General features: G+C 42.9%; 1 protein-coding gene across 2 annotated transcripts in view; it reads left to right on the forward strand.

Annotated features, from left to right (window-relative positions):
• Nucleotides 1-15,937: 15,937 nt before the first annotated feature.
• The window catches only part of DPP4 (dipeptidyl peptidase 4), a 79,582-nt gene continuing 69,206 nt past the window's right edge, over nt 15,938-26,313 (forward strand). The window contains exons 1-2 of one of the 2 annotated variants that reach the window (XM_013051995.2): nt 15,938-16,257; nt 16,785-16,896. In XM_013051995.2, coding sequence (XP_012907449.1) covers nt 16,252-16,257; nt 16,785-16,896 — 118 coding nt within the window. In that variant the 5' untranslated portion in view covers nt 15,938-16,251. The remainder of the gene's footprint in view (nt 16,258-16,784; nt 16,897-26,313) is intronic. The other variant, XM_004743951.3, reaches the window with a different exon arrangement.

A 26,313-nucleotide genomic window follows, 5' to 3' on the forward strand; every position in this document is an offset into this window, starting at 1 on the left:
TATCACAAGAAAACAAACAAAAAAAAGTCTTGAACTGCAGCATCCAGAGGGAATGGCTCTGGTAAAAAAAAAAAAAAAAAGTACTCAAGCATTTGAAGGTATTTATCTCTTATAAGTCTTATAAGATTAGAGGTCTTCATCTAACTTCCCGGAATTGATAGGAGAGAAGGGATTCTTTCCCTTGAGTCAAGATGCAATCATTCTATGATTTTGCATGTCCTTGCTTTCCATGGAAAAAGATTTGCTCCATGATTGGTGAGTCTATTATTTTCCTCCTTAAGTTTACGTGGCACAGTGCTGTCAGGTACAACTTCTTTATCAACACTGTCTAGTAGATGAAAAACGATGTAAATCTTTTTCCATGGAAAGCAAGGACATGCAAAATCATAGAATGACTGCATCTTGACTCAAGGGAAAAAATTCCTTTTCTCCTATCAAGACTGTCTATTACTAGATGCACACAAACTGAAAAAGAACATTTGATCTTTGGCATAATTTAGATTTTGAACTATTACTGTAAAAATACAAGGGAGGGGGTTATGTTTGGACCTAAGTCAGAATTTTTTCAATGCCAAAATGTTTCATATATTTCTTGGAATTATCATTATAATGGTGAATTAAAATTTTTACTGATCACTTTTTATTAATTTTGTGCTAGCACTGTTCATACAGAGTACTTAAAAAATGTCAAGCATTTCTTGTTGAACTACATAGTCTTCAGTGAGATAAAGGAATATTTCCTGCATCTCTTCAATACAACTCACCTCTGATTCAAAGAACACAATAAAGAGTCATTTCATAAAATGTTATTGACATTAGGGTTGACAGCAAATTAACATATTTTTGTAAACTGTAAGACTGATATTTAATTACAGGGTACAAAATAAAATAGTGTCTTCTCTTATCAAGTACTGGTTTATTATAGCGTGGAACATGGTATTATGTTTCTATTTTGCTACTATATTTAAAACAATATTTGGACTTATCTTCTTAAATTTTTCTTAATAACACTATGTTACTATTCCAATGTCAATTTTATATTTGACACAGTCTAGGATGTATTATTTTATGGATAGAGCTTAGACATATTGGGTTGTACTATATTTGTTATATTGTAACGAATATAGTACATATTTGTTACTTGTTATACTATAGATCACAAATAGTCAAGGATCAGCAATGCCACATGGCTCAAATCTAATCTTTACACACCTGTTTTTTTTATCCCTTTGCATCATCAGGAAGGATCAGCAATGGTCGCCCAATCATTAAGTGAATGCCTAAGAGAAATAACATCCATATGGCATCTATTCCATTAACTCTAGTTAAAAGTACTTCCCCCGTACACAAGCATTAACTTCCTACATGGGGGTCTGCATAGAAAAGAGGTCCAGAAAACTGATCTTAACGTGTGTGTGAGTTAAGTTCATAATTTCCACTAAAATAAGAAGAGTTGTTTGTTTTTCCAGTAAATTCTGTGTTTGATTAAAACTTCAAAGGGAAGTTACTAAACAAATGACCTACTTACTTAGCATCGCCTTTCAGAACAACAGGGAGGATAGTCACTGAGCACTGTCCACCAGCAATGCTTTCAGTCGAGTATAGGAAAAAAACAGAGGCTCTTCTCGGGAAAACAGGAAGATCCATGGACTTTAATTGGAAAACCTGGTTTGTCTGGGCGGCTTTATTTCACTCCCCTCACAAGTGAGAATGCCTTGGTCACTCCTCTTTCAAAGCAGCTGTCTGGCCGAGAGAGGACGGCAGGACACTGGGGGCAGAGATGCAGACACCGTGCATTCTTGAGCCTCTGAGATCCAGCAAGGAGCAGACAGCTGTCAGGTGGAGGTCTCCGTAGGGCCAAGGACTGTCATGGTTTGCACCAGAACTAGCATGTCAGGAGTTGCACAAAATCATTGGGTAAAAAGAAACTCTTGCCACTTATACCTTTTATGAAATGTATTTATCTAAAATTCCACACATATTGAGTGATATAAGTATCTTGAATTTTTGCATGGGTTTTGTCCCCATGTACATTCTTAGTTCCTGAAAACCCTGAGAAAGAAATAGAAGGGTTATAAATAGCATTTCAAAGATATGTTCCCTGACTGTAAAGTTTGTGCATTCTTGGGCAGAAGAGGTGAACCTGCGAGAAAGAATGAGAGATTACATCTCTGTGCACTGTCATCCTCCGGCCCCAGGCCATTCATCCCTACAACACACTTAGATAGCACCTCCCTTCCAAGTCCCCAGCACCGCCTGCGGGACAAACTGCCGAAAAGGACATTCCTCGAAGTCCCTCCTAGCCAGTGACTCCCACTGGCAAAGCAATCCAGTCCCTTCTTTCTAATCATCAGCAACTCTGACTTTGGGATCTACTTTAACCTTTGTCATGGCAGGGTAATTCCCCAGAAATCCTAGAGGGAAAATTAAAATAATACTAGTGAAAAACAATTTTCTTAAGATTTACTTATTGGTTAGAGAGAGAGCACAAGTAAGGGAAGCAGCAGGCTGGCTGGGGGAGAAGCCAGCTCCCTGCTGAGCAAGGAGCAGGATGCAGGACTTGATCCCAGGACACTGGGATCATAGGCTGAGCTGAAGGCAGACACTTAACTGACTGAGCAACCCAGGCATTCTGTGAAGAATAATTTTAATGACAACTCCACTCCCATTTGTGGAGACTACCATGAGCTTTTTGGAAATATTTTACTTATTCCCCCTACCTCTTTAATCCTTAAATACTGGTTGTAAAATACTGCTTCAAAAAGACAATGAGGCTGAGCCTGAGTGGGCAACCCATCCACACTCTCTCTACTGTACCAATGTGTGTGTCTGTCCAGTGTTAGCTACCATAGAACCCTGCGATGGCAACAAAGAACGTTTGTTCGCATGACCACAAATTTCTGTCCTGCCCCCATCCTCCATCCTACCCAAAGTTTCCAAAGTTTCTAGAGAAATTCTGCAATGCATTGTAAAAATCTATTGGGATTTAAATCTAAGGGAAAAGAAAACTGCCAGATAGACTACTACCCGGAAAACACCATCATTACTCGTGGACCCCCTTCCCTTCTTCCTGGGTCACGTGCCACTCAAGGATATTCTTTAATAAGGGTTGGCTGAAGCCCAGGCTGTCTTTCCCCTAGAAAAGTTGTCCTCTCCCCTCTGTCTCAGATCCTCAAAGGGCAGCTAAGATTATTTCATGTGCATCATGTGCATTCCTTTCTTCCTGCGAACATCTGTTCAACATCCTTCAGACTGAAACCTGTTCACGCACGGATCTTCGGGGCACTGGAAGACTGACCCACAGCTTTTTCCTCTCACAACTATTTTTAACCTTGTAGACTGTGTTTTTCAACCTTTCAGTAATTTTCATGTCTCTGCTTATTCTCCTCATTTCTCCATGTTGTGTAATATTCCTTTGAGTTCTCTTTTTCCAAGGAACGCGAAGAACTCGATGATTCAGCCCTCTGCCCACATATCCGCTTGAGGCAGGAGGCTCTCCTCCCTGCTTATCTGAGCTACAGAATCGTTTGGCTCCAGTGCAGCTCTGTTTTTCCAGCTGTCAAGCAGAAGCTGACCAGATTTTTTTTTTATACACACTGAAAACTGACATGCAGCAAAGTGTGTTATGGAGTGGTAGGCTGGATGCAGGGTCTCAAAAAAGCACAGAGGCAAAATAGCATCTTAGAACTCAGAGTGGCAATGAACCTACGCAGAAAGATAAGCTTGACAATTTCATTATGTGCCAGGTACCAGGCCAGCTGCTGAAAATAAACAGAATAAAACCCAGTCTCTGGCCCTTCAGAAGGGAGGGACAAAAATGAATTAGCATTTATTCATTCAGTGAGTCTGTAAACACATTATGAGCTGCTATTACGTGCCAGAATTTATTCTAGGCCCTGAGAGTATATCAGTGAACAACATAGACAAAATCCTTGGAGATCACTGGATACAAAAATGCATAGTAGATAATTATGTGGATTGGAGTTAAACCTCTTGGGTGCAAATGCTGGCTGTGTGATACTGAGAGGGATGTTTGCCTCTCTGTGTGTCACCTGTAAAGTAGAGGTGGTCACAGTCCCTACTGCATAGGGTTGTTGGGAAGATTACATGAGTTAATACAAGTAAAGAACTTGGAAGAATCTCCAGTACATAACATGGGATCTGTAGCCTTAGCTGTTACTACATTAGATAATGTGAAATTTAATAAAAAGAAGTCTTATTTATTTTTTCTTTTTTAAATTTAATTTAATTTAATTTTTTCGGTGTTCCAAAAGCCATTGTTTAGGCACCACACCCAGTGCTCCATGCAATACGTGCCCTCCTTAATACCTACCACCAGGCTCACTCAACCTCCCACTCCTCTCCCCTCCAAAACCCTCAGATTGTTTCTCAGAGTCCACAGTCTCCCACGGTTTTTCTCCTCCTTCAGTTTCCCCCAACTCACTTCTCCTCTCCATCTCCCAATGTTCTCCATGTTATTCTTATGCTCCAAAAGTAAGTGAAACCATATGATAACTGACTCTCTCTGCTTGACTTATTTCACTCAGCATAATCTCCTCCAGTGCCATTCATGCTGATACCAAAGTTGGGTATTCATCCTTTCTGATGGAGGCATAACACTCCATTGTTTATGTGGACCATACCTTCTTTATTCATTCATCTGTTCAAGGGCACCTTGGCTCTTTCCACAGTTTGGTGACTGTGGCCATTGCTGCTATGAACATTGGGGTACACATGGCCCTTCTTTTCACTACATCTGTATCTTTGGGGTAAATACTCAGTAGTGCAATTACAGGGTCATAGGGTAGCTCTATTTGTAATTTCTTAGCATAATAATAGGAATCTCCTCTTACGAAGTCTTTTTGGATTGGAGTGGGAAGATTGGCGAGATTCCATGAGCAGCATTCCTCATCACTGGCAGACAGAAAAGGAAGAGATGTACCCTGCACTTAGAGGGACACTACTTCACTATCCCAGCAAGAGGAAGAAAGTCTCCCGCCACACCCTCAACAGCCCAACCAATGAGAGACTGTTACAACTCAGCCAATAGAGGGCCACTGTACTTCCAACTCCCAGTTTACTCCAATAGATTTTTTTGTTTGTTCATTAAACCCCCTCATAATATTCCCCTTTCCTCTATAAAACAGTGTCTCCTTTGTTCTGAAGACTTGCCTATGGTTTTGCCATAGCTAGTGTGTCTCCAATGGCCATTCTCTGCTATTCCCAAAGAAACCCATTTTTGCTGGTGAAGTAACCAACAGGGTTTTGTATTTTTTTCTTAAGTTTAACAATAATTACATTACAGAGTAAATGCATTTCATTAAAAGAAGCGAGGCATGAGGTTTTCTCGGAGCACAGAGGCAGAGCCCCTCACCTGGCGGGGTGGTGGACAGAGCTTCTCAGAGGAGCTAAGACTGCAGTCCAGAAGGTTAAGTAGTATTTAGCCCGATTAAAAAATGGGGAATGGAGTACTGGGCAGAGGAAGCATCATGGCTGAAGATCTGGAAGGAAAGCAGAGAGCAGCAATGCTTAGAAGTGCCCCTAACTTAGCGTAGGTGGTGGAGGTGGGGAGAAGTGGTAAGAAGGAGGGTTAAGCAGAGATCAGACCGTGTAAAGGAACTCCAGCTTTGTCCTTCAGCAGGCGACGCCATTAACTGTAGACGGGAAGGTTTACAGAGGCTGCACTGGAGTGAAAGTGCAAGAGGAGAAGCCAGTCAGCGACTAGGATGGAAAGAGAAGGCCCGAGCTCACATGAAGGTCTTGAGCTTAGTGGGGTGTGGACAAATAACAGAGATATTAAAGAGGCTGATGTGTAAGGTCAGGAAAGAGCAGACGTCAGGGAAGACTCCTGGGTTTCTGGCTTGGGCAATGTGGCAGGAGATACCTCTCCCTGAGATGGGGCCCGATGGACAAGGATCGAGCTTGGCATCTGGGGGGGCCGTTGGGGAGTGAGTATGGGTGATGCCGGCAATAATGAATGATTAGCTTACTGCTGGCTACATTTTCTCTGATAGGCTCCTGAGTGACCCAGGCTGGGACATCCTAGAGCTCAGGACCCAGCAAGCAGATCCCAACTGGAGATATATGTGCAGCAATCATCAACATGGAAAGCTTCTGAGAGTAGCTGAAATTACTCATTTATTATCTCATTAAATCTCCACAACTCTGTGAAGTAGCTTTAAAAAAAAGACCCACGGGCATATAATAATTAGATGACAGACCCAGGCTTGTCTGACTTTCAAATCTTCACTCTTTCCTCTTCTTCACTCTGCCTTCTGGGTGGTATGTTTAGTGCTGGGAAGAAGGAGTTGTTTCCATGTTCTCCTTCTGTTCTGCGTCTGTATCATTTCCATATAGTAAAGGCAGTGACAGAGGTATGCACGGGGTTTATGTACCACCAATTTTGAGATTCCAGAAGGACGCTGGCCTCAAAAGTCTTGTTAAAAGTGTAGGTCCAACCAGGTCTGGTCATCAGAATAAATGGAGTTTGAGAGTGGAGAGAGGGGTGGAGTCGTGGGGCCTTTGCCTGAGAGAACTCACTTGGAGGAAGATTACGCAAGGGGATACTTGGCACAGAAGGGACAAGGAGAAGAGAAGATAGCAAGGCCCGGGAGAGTGGGGGGATGGGAGGAAGGGCCCCCAGGGGACTGTCCCACTCTGACACATCAGACCATAGCTCAGTGCCTTCACGTGGCCTCCGGAAAATCTAATATTCTTCCTCAGATTCCCTGCAAAAAAAAAAAAAAAAATGCTTTTGGGGGGCCAGTAAAGCGCAGTCATCTCTGGAATTTGGTCTTGGATTTTGCTAGCAAGTTTGGATGGGTTAGCAATTGTAAACTCATTTATAAACATTGTGATTTCCGTGATGGGCCTGACTTGTTCACCATGAGATTCCCAGTATCTCATACTGCCTGGCAACGTAGCATTTCAGTAAGTACGAACCTTGATTGAGTTAAAGCTAAACGTAAATAAACAGTTATACAGAGAATGTTAAAAAGCTTTTCTAAAATACATATTGTAAATCTATATAGTAGATTCACCATGTTGAAGTTTTTTGGTCTTCCTAATAGAAGCCAGAACGCTGAGTTGCCCATTGAGGACCACTGATGGCAGTACTCCTGGCCATCATCTAGTTTTACCCAAAAGACTTCGGGTGGTCTTTGCAATGTTACTCATAACCACATGATCTGATTTAGAATCAATCTTCTGTTGAAAAGAACGCCACAGACCTAAAATGAAACCACATAAACCAAGTTACCAAGTTACCACATTAACCAAGACTTTGTATCTAATCTAATTGCTGTTCCAACCTCCTCCAGAAATGTAGTCTTCATGAGACAGTGGGGAATTTTCTGATCAGCACCAAGAAGGTAATCTGTCCCATGGACTCACCATCCTTGAAAGGAAAAAGAGGGGATCCACTTCGAAGACCCCCTACCCTTACCTGTAAGGGGAGGTTATCTTACCTGGAATAGTCCTCTCTTTTTCTTTTGTTAATAAATTCCTTGTCCCACCCTCCGTTCTAGAAAGACCCTTCATCATGTACAGTTTCTCAGAGCTTCCTTCTATCTGCTAGATGGGATGCTGCTGGATTGATGAATTAACTAATAAAGCCAATTAGATTTCCACTTTACTCAGTTGAATTTTATTTTTTAATACTTCTTATCAAGCTCATAATCCACTGTTTCTTGTGAAATATTTTATAGTTTGGCCACCAACATAATAATGCTAACACACTGGTGGATGTGACAGAAAGTCTTAACTAGAAAGAGATAAATGTTTGGTTTTTTGTTTTTGTTTTTGTTTTAAGAGAGAAATGTTTGTAATGGAATCCTCAAGAAGTACTCACTTGAGTCCTGAAACTTTTCCTGGGTGCCATTCAAAGTCAAAGTCAAAGTTAAGTATTCAACAAACTCAGTAGTCGGGTATTTTTCTGTATAAGATTCCTGTCGAGTGACTTACGTGTATTTTTTAGGTCTTGCCTCTATTTCCAAGCATCTTTGAATATTATATGGCCACAAAACTAAATGGTCACAAAATGCGGACATGTCATTTAAATTATTAAGATACTGTGGTGGATAGAGGACAAAACAAATGATGTTGTAACAGCCTTTGGGGTGCTCGAAGAAAACAAAGACCAATGAATAAGGTGTGCTTGCTGCTGAAATACTGGAATAGAGAAATGAGACAATTATTATTTATGGCGTCTTTTTAAACATGTAAGGTCTTCCATGGCTACACCTTCATTCCATATTATGGAAATAAACAAAGACCACCCAAATAAGAACGATCAAAAGCTATTTTTTTAGAACTTACTATAGTAAGGGAATTAACCACCATCACTTGGCATTTGGATTCAAAGGCAGACAGGGGAGTGGGAGTGCTTTATAGGTTAACAGAAAAAAAAAAAAAAAAGAAGGCAGGGGGATTTCAAGTATGCTCTGATTAGAAATTATTGACATGGGAAAACAGTAGGCAGGCTAACTAGAAGTGAAATATTCTGCAAGATTGGATTGGGGAGCATATTAATCTTTTTTTGCTTAGTTCCAAGTCAGAACTGGCCACTCTGGGCAGGTTACTGTAAAGGTTGTGCATCAGAATCCAATTGTCATATATGGCATGGCCACTCTCTGTGTGCGTATGCAGCTTCTCAGAGTTGAGATTTCAGAGGTTAGCTTTCCTGGAAAGAGCCCAGTGTAACTAGCACATGCTGGAACCAGCGCTCTAAAGGAGTCATAACAGTCTGCTGATTCTGAGTATTTGCCACATTCGTCTTGGAACGGTGCATTAACCTTACAGCAAGCATTCTTCAGTATCACCCCAAAGGAGTGGTTCTTGGGGACAAAAAAAAAATTGTTACTCTTCTTATATATAAAGCTCAGATATATAGAGAACATATAGTACATAAAGACATGTACAGTGTATCTGTGCTCTTCAAGTTTCCTAGGGAGTTCGTTAAAAAAAAAAAAAAAAAAACTAAAGTAGTAAAACCAGGGATGCCTGGGTGGCTCAGTCAGTTAGGCATCTGCCTTTGGCTCAGGTCATGATCCCAGGGTCCTGGGATCAAGTCCCACATCGGCTCCTTGCACAGCGGGGAGCCTGCTTCTCCCTCTACCTGCTGCTGTTCCCGTTGGTTATGCTCTCCTTCTCTGACAAATAAATGAATAAAATCTTTTAAAAAAATAGTAAAACTGGTCTGGAGTGGGGAGGGTAAAGAAATATATATATTTTCCCAGTTGGTGTAGTTTCTGTCTGAAATACTACAACTACTGTCCATTCTTCTCTCAAAACATGGGGAATATCACCAGAATAAAGCTCTCTGCATACATCCATAGCAAAGACTCCATGTGGTATCCTTAAGAAGATCCAGTCTTCCTCGGAGTGTTATTTTCCATGCCATATTGCCTTTATTAAGAGCACTGAGCTCAAGTCACAGAAACCAGATGCCTGTCCAGAAAGTACATGATGAGAGGAATGAAGTTGAACTCCACCATCTTGGCAAGACCAAGGAGAGTCATAAATGAAGAATTTTAAGCTGTATGCTTAACCTGCTAAAATTACATGATAAATTAGGGCTCCTGGGTGAATCAATTGGTTAAGCCTCTGACTCTTGATTTCAGATGATGTCATGATCTCCAGGTCTTGGATTCCAGTCCCATGTTGGGCTCCTCTCAGCAGGGAGTCGGCTTCTCCCTGTCCCTCTGTCCCATCTCCCACTCACTCATGCAGAGGCACTCTCTCTCTCTCAATAAATAAATAAATAAAATCCTTAAAATAAATAAGTAAATAAAATTATATGATAAACTTTAAACTATTCTAGATGAAAATAAATGACTGTCCACTTAAAAACAGTTAAGATGATAAATTTTGTGTTATATATATTTTACCACAATTTAAAAAAAAAAAAAAGAGATGATGTCTTATTTTCCATGCTAGTCCAATACAAGCATGAACTCTTTGCTCCCCACTTATTATTGTGATCTAGAAAACAATACACAACAAAATCAGGAAGCCTTCTGACATAGGACTTTCTGATTATGTGATTTACCACTCAGAAGAGAATAGGTGGTCTCTCCCATGGCCAATGTTTACTGCTGTAAACAAAAATGATGTTCTACTGATCCTTGCTACTTCTTCCTTTCCATGACAGCAACCACGAACCCCTGGCCGCTCCACTCCACTGCTAACTCAGCAGCACCCTCACCACGGGTTTAAAGTTTTGGAAACCCTAAGGAGGAGAGGTCATCACAGCCACAGCCACTGAGTGAGAACACGGTTCTAAGGATCTTAAACACGTTTGCTCATAAAGTCATAGAATTATTTGTTAGGGACTAAAATAAGCAAATTCTCCAAATTAAAACAAGACAAAACAAACAAACAAAAGCACAGACTAGCCAAAGGACACCAACAAACAGAAGAGCACAGAAGTGTCCTCCTGTTTTGGCTGGTATCTGGTCTAACAGGCAGCAAAAGGCCTTTCATGACCACCAAGTGGTCACCACCACCAAGAATGCCTTATTTAGCATTATTGATAACTGGGGCAAGGAAAACACACCAAACCACAGCTGAGAAACTGGTTTTAGAGAGTTACCGTTAAGTACAAATCAACATGATGAAATTCTTTCATGAGAAGCTTCACAAAGAGAAGCATCTGGCCAGTTCATTTTGCAACGTGGAGATAGTTGACCTTTATCCCTTCTCTAGCTGTTCTCTCTCTCACCCACCTAGCATATAGTACTGCCTGATTCTCACAGCTGAAGTTCAAGTAGGAGCTGGTTCCTTTTCCTGGTAAAAACCTTCGTGGCTCCCTAGTACATACAAAATATTGAATTTCAGACTGAAGAAAGTTCCACAGCTGACCTTTATCTCCAACACTCTTAAACACCCCCAGATTCTGGTTAAACTAACCCCAATAGATATTCCCTGAACATCCTCCCATTTTCTCATTCAACCTTTGCATGCAGTTATTCCTTTGGCCCCAAATTTCTTCTTTCCTTACATCTAAGTCCATAGAGTTACCCAACTAGCTATCTATTTTTTTTATATAACTCTTGGTAGATATTTTGTTGTAAATTTTGTTGCAAATAGGTTTCATCTAGAACACAAGCAGAATAATCTTCCAAACTGTAGTTGGTAGGAAAAGCAGAAAATTGAACAGAAACAGATGGGGTCAGTGTTGAAGGTAACTGGTAAAGTGAGTTTTAATCTGGATTTTAAAAGAGGTGAGATGTGAGATTTGGCTTGGGCAGCAGGAGTCCATCCCCAGATAAGTGGGGCAAATTATGGGGAGGGTAGGTGTCCACTGAGCAAAAGAACAAATAAAAACCTTTGAACTTGGGACACCTGGGTGGCTCAGTGGGTTAAGCCTTCACCTTCAGCTTGGGTCACAATCCCGGGGTCCTGGGTTCAAGTCCCACATCTGGCTCCCTGCTCACCAGGGAGCTGTCTCTCTGTCTGCTGCTCCTCCTGATTGTGCACAGGGTCTCTCTCTCTTTCTCTCTCTCTCTCTCTCTCTGACAAATAAATAATAAAATCTTTAAAAGAAAGGTTAAAAAAAAAAACCAAAACCTTAGTACTTACTTTACTTCTTCTCCAGAACCAAGGCCAAGGAAGAAAGTCTATTCCGTTCCCTTACCACTCCCTCTGCCCTCACTAACCTCCTTCTCTCCCTTCTTTCTACATGTGCGATCCCATTTCTTCCAGGCCTCTGGTTCCAACCCCCAAGAACACACAAAAAGATTTAAGACATTTTTTCTTCACTTATCATTTCTTGTTTTCATTTTTTTCAACTCTTGGTCATTGGAAATGTCCCATTTATTCTTCTCATTTTCTTCCACCCTTCATTCTCCAGGGCCTAGGGAAATGGTCAGAACACATCGGTAGTCAATAAATGTTGAAACATTTGGATCTTAATGACCTAGCAGACACAACAGTTATTAGACATGTCTGTGGCAGCTGGAGATACTGCACAAAGTCTCTGGCAACCCCCAAGAAGAGAATCACAGAGTATATGCCTAGGAGTTTTAGCACAAAGTCATGTCCTCTTTGCCAATTGATTAGTTATCTATTCATGTATAATAAAATACCCCCCAAAACTTTGGGGCCTATCTTAGACTTTGGCTACAGTAGTCTACAATTATTCACTATGTGAAAATCAACTCCTCTCTTTCTAGAGGGTCCTGGTAGAGACAGAAAGCATGATCATGGAACGCCAAGCATATTAGTGTGCTAGGGCTGCTGCTGTACCAAAGTAAGACAAACTGGCTATTTACACAACAGCAGTGTATTGTCTCACGGTTCTGGAGGCTGCAAGTCCCAGATTGAGGGACCAGCACGGTTGGCCCCTTCTGAGCCTGTGAGAGAAGAACTTCGTCTGAGTTTCTTTCCTTGGCTTGGAGATGATCATGAACTTGTGTCTTTTTACCTCCTCTTCTTTGTGTGAATGTCTGTCTCTGTGTTCAAATTTCCCCTTCTTATAACCTCTCATGTTAGATTAGAGCCCCCCCCCAACAAGTACTTCTTTTTAACCCCATGACTTTTGTGAAGACCCTATTTCCAAATAAGACCACTTTCTGAAATACTGGGGATTAGGACTCCAACATGACTTTTCACTTCATCCCATTATGAAGTGAAAATAGTATTTTATAAGATATGGCAGCAGAGGGGCGCCTGGGTGGCTCAGTAGGTTAAAGCCTCTGCCTTTGGCTCAGGTCATGATCCTGGGGTCCTGGGATCGAGCCCTGCATTGGCCTCTCCGCTCAGCGGGGAGCCTGCTTCTCTCTCTCTGCCTGCCTCTCTTTTCTCTTCTCTCTCTCTCTGCCTGCCTCTCTGCCTACTTGTGATCTGTCTGTCAAATAAATAAATAAATAATCTTAAAAAAAAAAAAAAAGATATGTCAGGAGAGCCTGAATGGTAGAGCAAGCACAAGAGAAACACATGAGCAGAGAGCTTAGTCTTCATGATGGCTTTCTGGATGCTTCCATGTCTCTTATGACACACCTGAAGCTTCATGGGAAGTGCTGGAGGGCCAGGTAACAGTAGGGAAGAGCAAGCCTTGTGCGAAATGAGCTGGCACCAGTCCTAAGTGGATGGCTGCTCCCATCACAGCCCCACCCAGGGATGCCCAGAAATACGATAGAAGAGAAATCTTCCTAAGGGACGAACTTTTATTACAGCTGTTTTTCCATTTTGTCTGGGAAGAGAGATGGCCTGATAGAACATCAACACTGACTCACATGTGGTAGCGAATGTGGTGGCCAGCTGGCTCCTTAGGGACTTGAAAAAACAAGACTGGAAGACTGGTGATAGAGAAGTTGGGGTAGGGGAGATTTGGGAAAGAATACCTTGAAATGGGAAGAGTGGGAAGGTACTTGTGTCTCATCCGAGTCTCCCCTCCAGAGAACAAGTTTACCTGTCCCGTGGATGTCAGCCTTCCTCCCTCCAGCTTCCCCTTGCTGAACGTACAGTGTGCTGGGACAGTCATGGAGGTTAAGCAAGGGCTCAGCTATATTGCCTTCCCTCCCCAAGGCTGGTATGACTTGTGGCTTTCCTCCCCCACTGCTTTGTGTACAAACCGGCGAGAGAGCAGAGGTGAACACTGAGCTCCCAACATGGCACCATTCCCTGTAGTCTTTGCTGAACTTTTTTTTTTTTTTTAAAGAGTCTTAAATATCGGTGATACCTTATTTGCTTCCACTTTCGCCTTTAAGAGAAAACTGGAGAAAGCAACAGTGTTTTGTGTTTACAAAGATAAACGGCCTCTTTACCCAGAGAAGATCAAAACCTCAAACAACAGAGAAGACAAGAGGACCATCCCCACATCTCTTGAGCTGCCCTTGTCATCTTAGACAAAGTCTTCAGTCCACTGGCCTAGGACTCTGGGTGTGGCCAATTCAAGATTGAGGGCCAAGAAATCAGACCAATCTGTTCCTGTGATATAAAGTTGAACAGAAGCTACACCAAGGGTCAAGTGCCTGTATTTCACAGGACTCAGGAACCAGGCAGCTACTTATAAAACAACAACAACAACAACAAACAAAATTCATTTCAGGCACAACTTTTTTTGTTTGTTTTGTTTTTAAATCAGTGAAAGAAAATGGGCCTTAGAAGCTGTGGTGATCTGTGCAGCAGCAAGTGTGTGCATTAGTCTTTGTTTTGTTTTGGTTTTGTTTAAATTACCACAATGCTGGCACATCTCATTTGCATGAAATTCTACACCATACATACTCATTGTAGTAAAATTACCCCCCTCCCCAGTCCCAGGAGAAAAGAAACTACTCAGTAGGAAAATTTTCACTGAAATCTAACCACACTTCATTAACTGGACTGTGACAAGATTATAAATGGTATGAAAAATAACATTTTAACATTTGGCCATCAACTTAAGGGCACACGTTTATACAGATTTTTATGATTTTTGTAGTTTTACTATATTCTACCTTCAAAGGTCCTCAGAATTAGCATAATTACCAGGAGAGACAAAGAAAAGAACACCACTGAGGGCGAAGGCAGTCCTTGCTGGACGGCTCTTTTCACAGCGCCAGCTCACAGGTTCCAGAAGCCGTTGTGACTCACCTTGTGAGCAGGTAGGAAAGCGAAGAGTGGATGGATTTGAGACACACTTGTAAAGGCAGATTTGAGAAGAAGTGGTAGCCGAGTGAATGTAGTAGGAGAATAGAGAAGAAAACCTGAGGTGACTGAAGTTTTCAGTTTTTGTGAATGGTGAACAGGAACGCTTTTAATGAAGACCCAGATGACTCCAGAAGGGCAGGGAGAAACTGACACAGGAGTTCAGTTTGAGCCTCTGGAGGTGGGTGTGGGCGAGCCTAGGTATCTGTGGTGAGCAGCCAGTGGTCAAAACAGGAAAAGATCCCTGAGATGGAAAGCAAAGTCCGCACTTGAGATAAAGGATGAAAACTTGAATGTATTCATAAACCTGTGTTAATGTCCCACAGGACTTTGCATGTTTAATCTTTTACCTCTATGGGGACAGAAGCTTTGCTTTTCCAGTGCAGTGAACCCAAGCTGAAGAGGCCCTTAAAGGCGTGGGAGTACTTATCCTCAAGAAAGGAAGTAAGCCTCACGAGACCCTAAAGGCAAATGTTTACCAGAGTATTTTATCCTGAAAGTGCCAAATGCACAGGCCTCATGTATCTTGTTCCACTTCTCTCTCCAGCAACTAGAAGAGGGTCTGGCACCCAGCAGCCGCTCCAGTATTTGGGGGAGTGGGCAGAATAAATAATAATAAATGCCACAGAGGATAGGAGGGAAGGAAGGAAGGAAGGGAGGAATCCAGGAAGGAAGGGAGGAATCCACAGGGCATAGTGGGAACTGAGGAAGGGAGAAGCCACGTGCAACCACTTTCTCCTCCCTAAACTCTCCTTGCAAGACCTAAAGATGGGAAGCCTTGTGAAGCGACGGTTAACAACCCCGGACTCTGTATTTAGGCTCCACGAAGTCCTAGCTGAGTGCCTCGGACTGGAGTGACTTAACCTTTCTGTGCCTAGGCTTTCTCCCTGTAAAATAAACACAGTAAATCCTTAGAGTAGCTCCCAGGGGGGAAAGTAAGTTCCACATAAGTGTTATTGTTATTTTTGGCATCTTATGAGAAGGTAAACCTGCAAGACAAGCTGGAAATACCCTACGGAGGGCGAATTCAGCTACTTAGCCTTTAAGCGCCATTCACAAAGGAACAATCACCTTTCTCTCCCTTTGCCTTCCAGAAAGTTGGAACACCCCCACTACCTCCCAACAGACTTTCACTAGCACAAGACAGAGACCTGGGTTTTAGCTGGGCTGCCAGCAGTGAGCCCTGAGTTTGCAGACCCCATGGGAGGGCAGCGCCAAGGTCCCTTTCTGCTCGGGCGGACCACCTTGTGCGCGCCGGCGGCAGGCGCTGGCTCTCCCCGGCTCCGGCTCTCGCAGCCCCGCCCGCGCGTCCCGGGGGCCCTGCACCCTGCGCGCCCCGGCTGCCGCCCCGCGCCCGGCACACGGGGGAGGCGCCTCTCGGGCGCCCTCCGGCCGGGATGCCAGTGCCCCGCGCCCGGCGCGCCTTCGCCCGCAGCCTGCCCGCGCGCGGCCTTTATACCGAGCGGGCGGGACGCTCACTAATGTTTAACTCGGGGCAGAAACTTGGGAGCGCCGAGTGACTCCGCGGCCCGGAGCGGCGGAGCTGGACGCGCGTCCCTGCGGGTCGCCTGACTTCTGCCTGCGCTCCTGCTCCCGGCACTCAGTTCCGGGCACACGCCGACGATGAAGGTGAGTGAGCAGCGCCTTTCCTAACCCCAAGGTTGAATCGTAGGGGCTTCCTCACCAGAGTCTCCCCAAATGGACCCCGAAGCTGGAGGAACGCGACCAGGAGCTCCTCTTCGGTGGAAGCTCCAGGGCCGCCCCCTGTCAGGTGAAGGGACGTCTCAGAGCCCCCGCCTGGCGCTCGGCCCCCCGGGGTTTCTGCTAGAACCAGGCAGCCGAGCCTGGGAGGACGCTGAGAGCCGCCCATAAATCGCCCGCTCGCACCCTCACTTGGCTTCTCTCTTACTTGGCTTCTGACATGCAGGAGGCCGTAGAGAAGCAAACGCCAATGGACTCAGCTGCCACAAGTTCAGGGGCAGCCACTCATGCAACCTCCGCACTCCAAACCCCTCTCAGCCACTGTGCCCCTCTTCCGATGTTAGCCCATGGGCAAATCCCGCTGCCTAAGGTGCAGCGCGGGCCCCGAGCCTCTATCTCTACCAGACTGGGGCAGAGGGCTCGCTCTAACTGGGTATGATCTGACCGGCTTGCAGACGCCGTGGAAGGTGCTCCTGGGACTGCTGGGGCTTGCTGCGCTTGTCACCGTCATCACCGTGCCAGCGGTTCTGCTGAACAAAGGCAGTAAGTTTGAAACATTTGCAAATGGTAAGAGAGTCGAGACCAGTATAGGTTCTATCTTACCACGCTAAGCACACGGAGGAGAGCTAAGGATCTCGCTAGAGGCTTGTACGAGTGCACCAGGTTGTAACTGAGGCTTCCCTGTTGTTGTGGCTGCTTCTTTCTATGGAGTGGCTAGATGCCCTTGGTGGGGTCTTCAGTGTTCAGGCTGGGACAGCTTTGTATCATAAATACATACTTCCTGAAATCAAGGAGAAGTCTTAAGATTTCTTTTTATTAAATTCAAGTTTAAATTTTAAATTTAATATGATTTAAAGTAGAAAAAACCCAAACCTTTGTAGTTGTGATCTTCAAGGGAAAAGATACGGTGTTTAAAGTTTTCAAACAGTAGTAAGGATATCATAAGAGGAGGGAAAAAATAACAGAAGGAAAAGCCCCAAAAGACAGTTTTGAGAAGACACTTCGTGGGGAACCCAGTTTCTTTTCCTTCCAGGATGATGAAAATCCGTTAATCAGAGAGTTAAGATGCAAAGAAATAACTGCTTCACCATTTACAGGAATATGTCACAGTAAATCATAAAGCCGGTGTACACAGTAATATTCAGAGGTGGGTGGGATCAGTGATGTTTGGTGGATTCTTTCATTTAAAGCTGCCTTCATTTTTTTTTTTTAGCTTGCCTGATGCAGTTCAGCTCTAGCTCTTACTATAAAACCTTCATGTAATGGGATACACATTATTGGATGCAAACAAGTTGAGAACATCTAGTTTGGGTTTCTTCTGGCCTTACTTTCCTTTTAAGTAAATATTTACTTTCGTTTCAGTATTACACATTCTAGTCAGCCAACTGAAGCATTCTCTCTGGATGGTCTAGTCAGCCAGGAAATGTGCAGACAGTGCTCACATACTGAGGGGTCTTCTGTGAATTGCAAGGGGACGGTTCAGAATTAGTTTGTGAAGCTGTCAAGAGCTGTTTGCCTGGCAGTTTCAGGGCCAGGCAAAGATGCCAAAGGTTAAGTACCTGAGAGTGCTGACCTACTGATAATGACTTTTAGTTAAGAAAGCAATGGTTAGCATCTGCGTTCAGCTCAGGTCATGATTCCAGGGTTCTGGGATCGAGTCCCGTATCAGGCTCCCTGCTCAGCAGAGAGCCTGCGTCTCCCTTTCTCTCTGCTGCTGCCCCTGCTGGTACTCTCTCTGTGTCTGTCTGTCTCTCTCTCTCTCTGTCAAATACATTAAAAACAAAAAAAATCCTTAAAGAAAGCAATGGTTGCCACCATTTAAGACAATTCAATGGCAGACATTAGTTCCCTTACATTTTTTGTTGTGTTAAAATGTAACTGTTTTCATAAAGTGATATTTCGTATTTTGAAACAACCACATACGCAAAGCTTAGTTGTAAGAATGAGTCATTCAGGGTGCCTGGGTGGCTCAGTTGGTTAAACATCTGCCTTTGGCTCAGGTCATGATCTTAGGGTCCTGGGATTGAGTCCCATGTCAGACTCCCTACTTAGTGGGGAGTCTCCTCCCTCTACACCCCACCCTTGCTCATGATCTCTCTCTCTCAAATAAAGAAATAAAATCTTTTTTAAAAAGGGGTCATCCATACCATCAACAAATATTCACAGGACTGACAGTACGTGCCAGGCACTGTGCTACTTGTTGCAAATACAAAGATTAAAGTTTATAAAGATTATAAAGATCTCTGACCTCAAGAAGTTTATATCTACTGGGAGACAAATATGCAAAAACAAACAAACAAACAAACAACAAAGTAACCTGGATAGTGCCTTTTTCTCCAGACCATCACTGAGGCAGCACAGCGTCACAAGGAAGGATGGGTATAAAACTGTAATTATCAGCACGTTCCTTAGGGAAAGTTGGAAGGAACACTGACCTTCGATAAGCCACTTGAAATAGGCAGTGAAATGTTCTAGGGGCCTGAGTCATACAACTGCCTTCTAGGGGGTTTGGTCAAGTTGACTCCGGAGGGATTTTGCTTTACCAGGTGGGGTATGCAGACTGGGGAGGGGCTGTTTTGCCATTTCCCTTAAACACCTAGTCTCTTCCCTAAATGAAATTTGGACAGATATTTCAAGAACATTCTTTTGATGAGGATTTCTCCAGAGATTCATGTGTCTCCATCTAAGCATCGGGATTCAATAAAATAATTTAGAGAGACTTGAGCAAACTTACCTGTAGATTAGAAGGATTACTTCTGGGAATGTCAAGGAAGTCTTCTCAGGGAAGTTTCTTCTGTGGGGATACTCAAATAGTTAATGTCAGTGTCTGGAGATAAGATTTTCCAGAAAATGTAAATGCCTTATAAGTCAAAGAGACACAGATCATTATCTATCCTCTAATTGGATCATAAAAGGACTCCTGGCAGAAGAGCAGGGTGGGCAGCAGCTAAAAGAGTTGATTTTAACTTGCAGATAATGAGAACTACTCAGAATTTTGCATATGCCTGGACTGTTGGGCATGACGATGGGAATGTGGGTTTAGGGGGAGGCAAAGCTAGAGAGGAAACAGGGAAGTATCCCAGAAGACTGGTGCAGAGCAGAATTTAGAGGCTATCATGCTTCTCAGAAATGTGAACAATTAGGCTTCAGTAATTGATTAAACATAAAAGGAATGGGAAGGCAGCTCAGGGTGCTTCTTGGGCAACTGGGTGAATATGTGGTTTCATTGTGTGCTTTCTTTACGCTTAAAAAATAACACCCAAGTTATTTTTTTCTCATATTTCTTAGTTTATATATATATATATATATATATATATATATATGCATATTTTAGCAGAAAAGAGAAAAGAAAAATCATCTTATTTCAACTGTTGCTTTATTGTAGATGAAAACTTAGGAATGTGGCATTTTCACTAAATCAACAACCTCATTCCTGGGCTGTGTCACAACGAAGGACAGCATTCTTACAAAGAATCCAGAGTCACCACCCAAGAAATGTTCTCCATATTGTCCATCTATGTTTGAAGTTAAAAAAAAAAAAAAAAAAAAAAACACGAAGGAAAGGAGAATAGGAGGTGGGAGAAAGGAAAGCTGAATGAAAAGAAAAGGAAGGAAGAAAAGAAGGGGAGGGAGGGAAGACGAGTTTGATAGAAAAGCAAAGTCCATGATCCAGTGGAGAGCTAAGAAATAAACAGCCAGAAGGAAAGAGGAAGAAATGAGCAAACCCAAGTTCATATCCCTGAGAGGCTGGTTTAAGAGAAGGTTAAGTGTTTCCATATGAAACAATGTCTTAAGCAGAACTAAACACACCCAGAAGAGAGAGAGAGGAGAGAGAACCGGCAGAGAACCATGAGCTCAATACTACTGTTTTTTGGTTTTTTTTTTTTTTGTTTTTTTTAGAATAAAAACTCCCTGAGGTCAAGAATTATGCATTTTGTCCAGCAAAATTAAAAGTTCACCCCTTTCCGTGTGTATAATAAAAGATGGTATGTTTGTTTTGAAATCTTCAGATATCCTATTATAGAAGGATATTAAATTTAAACATTCAATTCCCTAGTCATCAGTAAAATAGATAAATACACTTTACTTTTAATGAAAGTATAGCAGTCCTAATGGTTTGCAGGTAATAAAACCTCTGACTCAGTATTTGTGATCCCTTTACTTCCCGTTTCATCTCATATTACAGTGTATGCTTTTGAAATATTTGTCAGATAATTTTATTATTGAGCTGTCGTTCATCAAATAGTTTTATTATTGAGCTGTTATTTGTCAAATAGTTTTATTATTGAGTTTTATTATGGGACAAAAACGTCTCTGGTTCTTTTGTTCTTTTCACCGCTTTAGCAGTAAATTTCCTCTGCATCATTTTTTCAGTTAATAGGAAATTTGACTGCTCACCCATCCAGCAGTAATAAAAGGAAACCCAAATGTGAAGGAGACAGGAATAATCAGAGAAAGAAAAGATAGCATCTATGAAGTTTGCCTGATCTATTCTAGGTTTAAAAGCCCATAAGTGAGGCTGAATGAAAGCTTTGTGTATTTCAGAGGTCAGTTTCTAAGCAGTGAGCTCTGTAAAAGCTCAAGTTGACTTCAGCTGGCTCAGCTGACTATTGTCTACCTTTGTCAAGTGCTCATGAGGTCAGTGGGTTGGTCTTCTTCAGGTCAGCGATTGTGGTTCCCTAGCCCCAGTATGTGCCTTAAATTTCTCTCGTAAGCATCTCGCATCTCATCCCAAAAGGGATCAGAGAGGAAAAAGGGAAGACTGTTTGCCTGGTTGATGGATAAAGAAAGACAGTGTAAAATGACTGACTAGAGCCAGATCTGTGTACTTAACAAAGTGCTGGGGAAAAAAGCCCTTGGGAAAAGTAACTGTAAGCACATGCAGGACCACTTGCTTATGGAAAACAAGGCATGTGGACCTGTAATACCAGTTAACATGTGTTCACTCTGTGCCAGGTACTGGGCTGAGGGCTTTCAATGTAATTCTCCTTTGATCCCTAAGACAACCCTTTGAGAGAGGTTCTATTATCATCTCCATTTGTACCGAAATGTAAATTTTACTTTGAGAGGCTGCTTTTGGGATTTACTACTACATCATGAATTCCCCCAATACCTGAAATGACAGACATTTGTCATCTCACACTTTCTTCCAGTCAGGAATTAGGCGGTGGCTTAGCTGGGAGGTTCTAGCTCTAGGTTTCTCATGAGGTTTTAATCAAGATGTCATCTGAAAGTTTGACTGGGGCTGGTGGATCCAAGTCCAAGCTCCGTCCTGTGGCTGTTAGCTAGACATCTCGGTTCCCCACTGTGTGGGCCTTTCCATGGGGTGGAAAGAAGGAGCAAAGAGAGCGACCAGGTAGAAAGCCACAGAGCCTTTTGTGACCCAGCTTCAGGAGCGATACACCATCACTTCTGCTGTATTCTGTTGCTCACCCAAGCCAGCCTTGATACCATGCGAGAGGGCATGACACAAGGGCATGAGTGCTGGTAGCTGAGATCCCTGGGGATCCCTCGGGATCTTCGTAGAAGCTGGCCACCCAAGAAGTTAAGGAACTTGCTCAAAGCTCCACAGAGTTGAGATTCACATGCAGGCAATGTGACTCTAGAGCTGGTGCTCTTAAACTCCAAATCATTCTGCTGGTTTTGATCAAGTATAAATTTATGTGGCTATATTAGCATAAAGTTACAATTTCCCATGTATCTGCCGAGATATCCTGAAGATGCCAACAGTCCTGAAGAAAAATTCCTGCTGCTTTTGACTCCATTCCTGTATAAAGCTGTAGACAGGGAGTGACTTCCTGCTCAGGGCTGATATCCCATTCTTTGGACTGGTCTTACTACATATTTTTCATAGGTAGTAGGTCCAGATTTGCTTCTTGAGCTCAGTTACACCACTTTGTTTCTAATGCATATTATAGTATTTTATTTTACCTTCACAGAACAACCCATTAAGGTATTAATATCTTGACTTGTTACATTGAAGAAATGGAGGCATAGAAGTTTAGGGCTTTGTGAGTAAGTCCTACAACTTGGAAATCCAAACCTTTTGACTTTTAGCCTTTCCTGAGTCTGCTAATTTCCATCCATAGCTGTTTTAAAGAAGTGCTTTGGTGGAAATTTTTGTAAGTCAATGATTAATCATAGCTTTATGGTTTGACGCTAACCCATCATTGTTATAAATCAATTATCTTGTAAATATTTTTACCTTTAGTCTACATAGCTCCACTATGACCTTCAAAGGAGGGTGTGTCTCTCAATCTAAGAGTAAACTGAAATGACAAAATCAAACTCCTGAGTTAGCTGTATTATTTTTGCCAAGTACCGTTTTCAGCTTTATATTTTACTTCAAAATTCTAACTTCCTATGAAGTTTTTTAAACTTAATGATAAACTCTTGGCTCTAGTTACCTGTATCCATTCATGTGCACGTTTCTTCATTATTTGGTTCACGGGGGAAGCAAGTGGATGCATGAGCTTGGGACACATATTTCAGCATCGAAGTCCCTAGAAGCACAGTAATTCCAGGCAGAGCCAAAGCCTGTTGTGACCTTGTTCCTTGCACCCTGAGGACTATGGAAGGAAGAGGGAGCAGGAGGGGTATCAAGTGGGAACCCCCACATACTCCATCCCTGACTTTACACTGGGTCCTCCAAAACTGGTTGGGAGGCCCCAGTGGCCTTGACAGCATCTCTGTGGGGCTGAGACTGCCTCTTCTTATCGTCCCCAATTTTTTTAAAGCCTGACCTGCTCAAGCTCAGGTCCATGAATTTCACAGATGGCTCTATTCCCCTGTTTTTTTCCTTTTTTCTTTTATTTTGGATAGAAAACTTGTACTATAAGACTTAAAACCTCATCAGAGCTGTGGTCCTGTGGTGGCCAGATTCAGGATTTGATAACTCACCAACATGTCTGGAACAGTTACTGCATGTCGGGGGTTATCGTGGGTCTGGGGAGCTGGCCCTAAACAGTAGAAGGGAGCTGCCTGCTTCCATGGACCATTACCATCTGTGGGGAAGCAGGGGGGAGGCAAGCACCTGACTGACTTTAAACAAGAATAGTACTAGAACAAAAATGAAGGGTGACAGAGAAGGCAGAGGGACACAGAAAGGAGTTTCTCTTTATTCCATGCAAGAATGTGGATGATCTCAATTCTACTTTTAAAACATGTCTCTGACTTTCTTCATACATAATAGAAGCAGGTTGGGAAGGAGCATTTGTGAGATGACAGCAGACTGGAGAGGGGGGTAGTATTGGAGAAGTTAAAAAAAAGAGAGAGAGAGAGAGAGAAAAAAAAAAAACAACAACAACAGGATGGACTTTGGAGGTAGAGTGTGGTGGAAAGCAAAGAGGGAAGGAAGGCACCCAGATAAGGATGATTCTTGAATTGTTGTCTGCGTAGTCCAAGTGGAGAACTTTCTTGTGCTCTCAGGGCTCTGTCTTTCCCACGAGAGCTAATCTGCAGTGGTTCCTCTGAACTAATTCCTTTGTCCTGGTGCCTTTGCTTCAGGGATCAGGAGGAAGTGCTCAGGGACGCCTTCTCCACTGTGCACCAAGCACATACTTGGCAACAGATGGTGATTCTCCAGTTCAGCAAATATTTATGGAACATCTTCTACATACCAGGCACTTTGTTACCCACAAGAGATATAAAAATGATAGGTACGGCCCTTATCCTCGAGCAATTCCCAATATTAAAGGAAGCATAAACATTAACTATAGTAAAAAGGGCTCAGTATCCTTCTAGTAAAAGATCAAAGTACTAGGGAAGCACTAAAGGGCAGTGATAAATGTTGTCCGGGGAAGTCTGTGTAAAAACTAACCAGGCATAACCGTTTAATAATTAATGGGCCCAAATACACTCTTTCCAATACCGGAGCCACCAGACCAAGTCCCAGGTACACCGTTCACCACCGTGTTTTGCCCTCAGCAATTACGGCCCCTGATTCTGTAGGAGGACTATGTCAGAGTGTTTCTGGCTGCAGGTAACAGAGTACCTGCCCAAAACTTGTTTAAACTATAAAGTGTTTCAGGGCGCCTGGGTGGCTCAGTGGGTTAAGCATCTGCCTTCAGCTCAGGTCATGATCTCAGGGTCCTGGAATGGAGCCCTGCCTCCAGCTGGCTCCCTGCTCAGTGGGGAGTCTACTTCTCCCTTTCCGTCTGCCCCTGGGGCTTTCCCCCACCAATGCATACTGGCTCTCTCTCAAATAAAATCTTAAAAAAAAAAATTGTTAACTATAGAGTGTTACTATTGTCCTATTGTTAGCCTCTAACATAACTGGATGCGTAGAAGTGGGGCAGTTCTTGAGTTTAACGCAGTGGTCCAACAACGTCCTCAAGGGCCTGGCATCTTTCTGTCTTTTTAGCTGCACCCCTCCTCAGACTGTTGGCTGATCTTCTCAAGCTTGCCTCTCAGGGTCGAGTATGGGTGTCACAGAAGCGCATCATTTGTTCACACAACTATTTCCCAGGACAGAAGATGATACTTCCTCATTCACAGTCTGTACTATCAGGGAGAGATAGCCTTTCCAGAAGTCCCTAGGCCTAAGGCAGACCTTCCCTCACATCTCATTGGCCAGCTTTGTGTCACTCATCCATTCTAATCTAGTCACCAGCATGGGGAAGGAAGGTTGGTCTCTGGATTTGTGTGTGTGTGTGTGTGTGTGTGTGTGTGTGTGTGTACTGGATTAATCGAGACTCATATTTCTGGGATGAGGAGGAAACTTCTTCCTTAACACATGGAAGGGGAAGGAGAATTACCTAAGGAGCTGGGAATTCCAAAAGAAAGAAATGGGTGGGGCAGAGGGTTTATGCAGGCATATCGTATATTTTATCATTGTTTTCTTTTCATTAGATTGAAAGATTTAATTAGCTAAAAAAGAAAATATATGCCAAGTGCACTCTGATCTCTGAAGTATCTGATCATATAACTTTCCTTCCCCCTTTCCCACTTGCTTTCCTAATCACCTAAATTTATTGCAGAGCATACTGTTTCGATGTTGTTTTCTATCCTAAAGGCATTTTGGGCCCCGTACCCGCTCTAATTTAGCATCTAACATGATTAAGAACAGGGAGGAATTGATTTGAAATATTTAAGATACAAGTCTGAGACAGTAGAGCAGATCAGAAATATCTGAGGGGAGTTACTCTCAATTTTTTCATTAAAAACCCATATAAATTGTCATATTTTATCCAATTAATAATGTGAAAAGGTAGTAGAAACAGTCAACAAAAAATAAAAAGAGGATTGTTTTAAAATACATGGTAAGCATTAGACCTGCAACAGTTGACCCGGGAAAGTAGGATTTGAAATAACTAATGGCCATAAAAACAAAATACAATCAGTAAATAAAAGCAAACAAAATAAATTCACTGGGTCTGGATTTGATGACCCAAATCTTTATTGTTAAATCTCTGGGTTTGGTGGGGGCATCATTACTACATGGTAATGATTTTTTGCAGATGAAAGTGGTTTGACTGTGCTGAAAAGAAAATCTAGAACCTGGTATCAGTGGCTTCTCGTGAGGCCTGGCAATCCCAGGCTCCCTACCTGCTCCCTTACTCATGCTGCTAGTGGGCTGTCATACGTCTTCCTGCCCAAGCCCCCAGCATCCCCTCAGCTGACAATCTGGCTTCCTATTTTAATGAGAAAAGAAAGGCCCTCCCAAGAGAGACTAGCCTCCATTCCCACCAGCCCCTCTGAGCCCTCACCTGCCTTGGCCCCTCCTAGGGCATTAGGCAACTTTTCCAGCACCTGCTAGAGGCCAGATCCTCCTTTGAGCGCGGGTTCTACCCTTTATGCTTTGCATAGAGATAGGGCTCTGGCTATTTCTCCTGCTGTCTGCATCATCAATTTCTCCTCTCCATCTAATTGTGCTATAACCTCTCACGAAAGGAAAGGAAAAGAGGGAGCAGGGAGGAAAGGAGAATCCTCTCAGAATCGCACATCCTGCCAACATCTCAGTCCTTCTCCCTGCTCTTTCTACCA

This window comes from Mustela putorius, unplaced genomic scaffold (genome assembly GCF_011764305.1).
Source record: "Mustela putorius furo isolate JIRA1106 unplaced genomic scaffold, ASM1176430v1.1 tig00003869_pilon_pilon_pilon, whole genome shotgun sequence".
Lineage (NCBI taxonomy): Eukaryota > Metazoa > Chordata > Mammalia > Carnivora > Mustelidae > Mustela > Mustela putorius.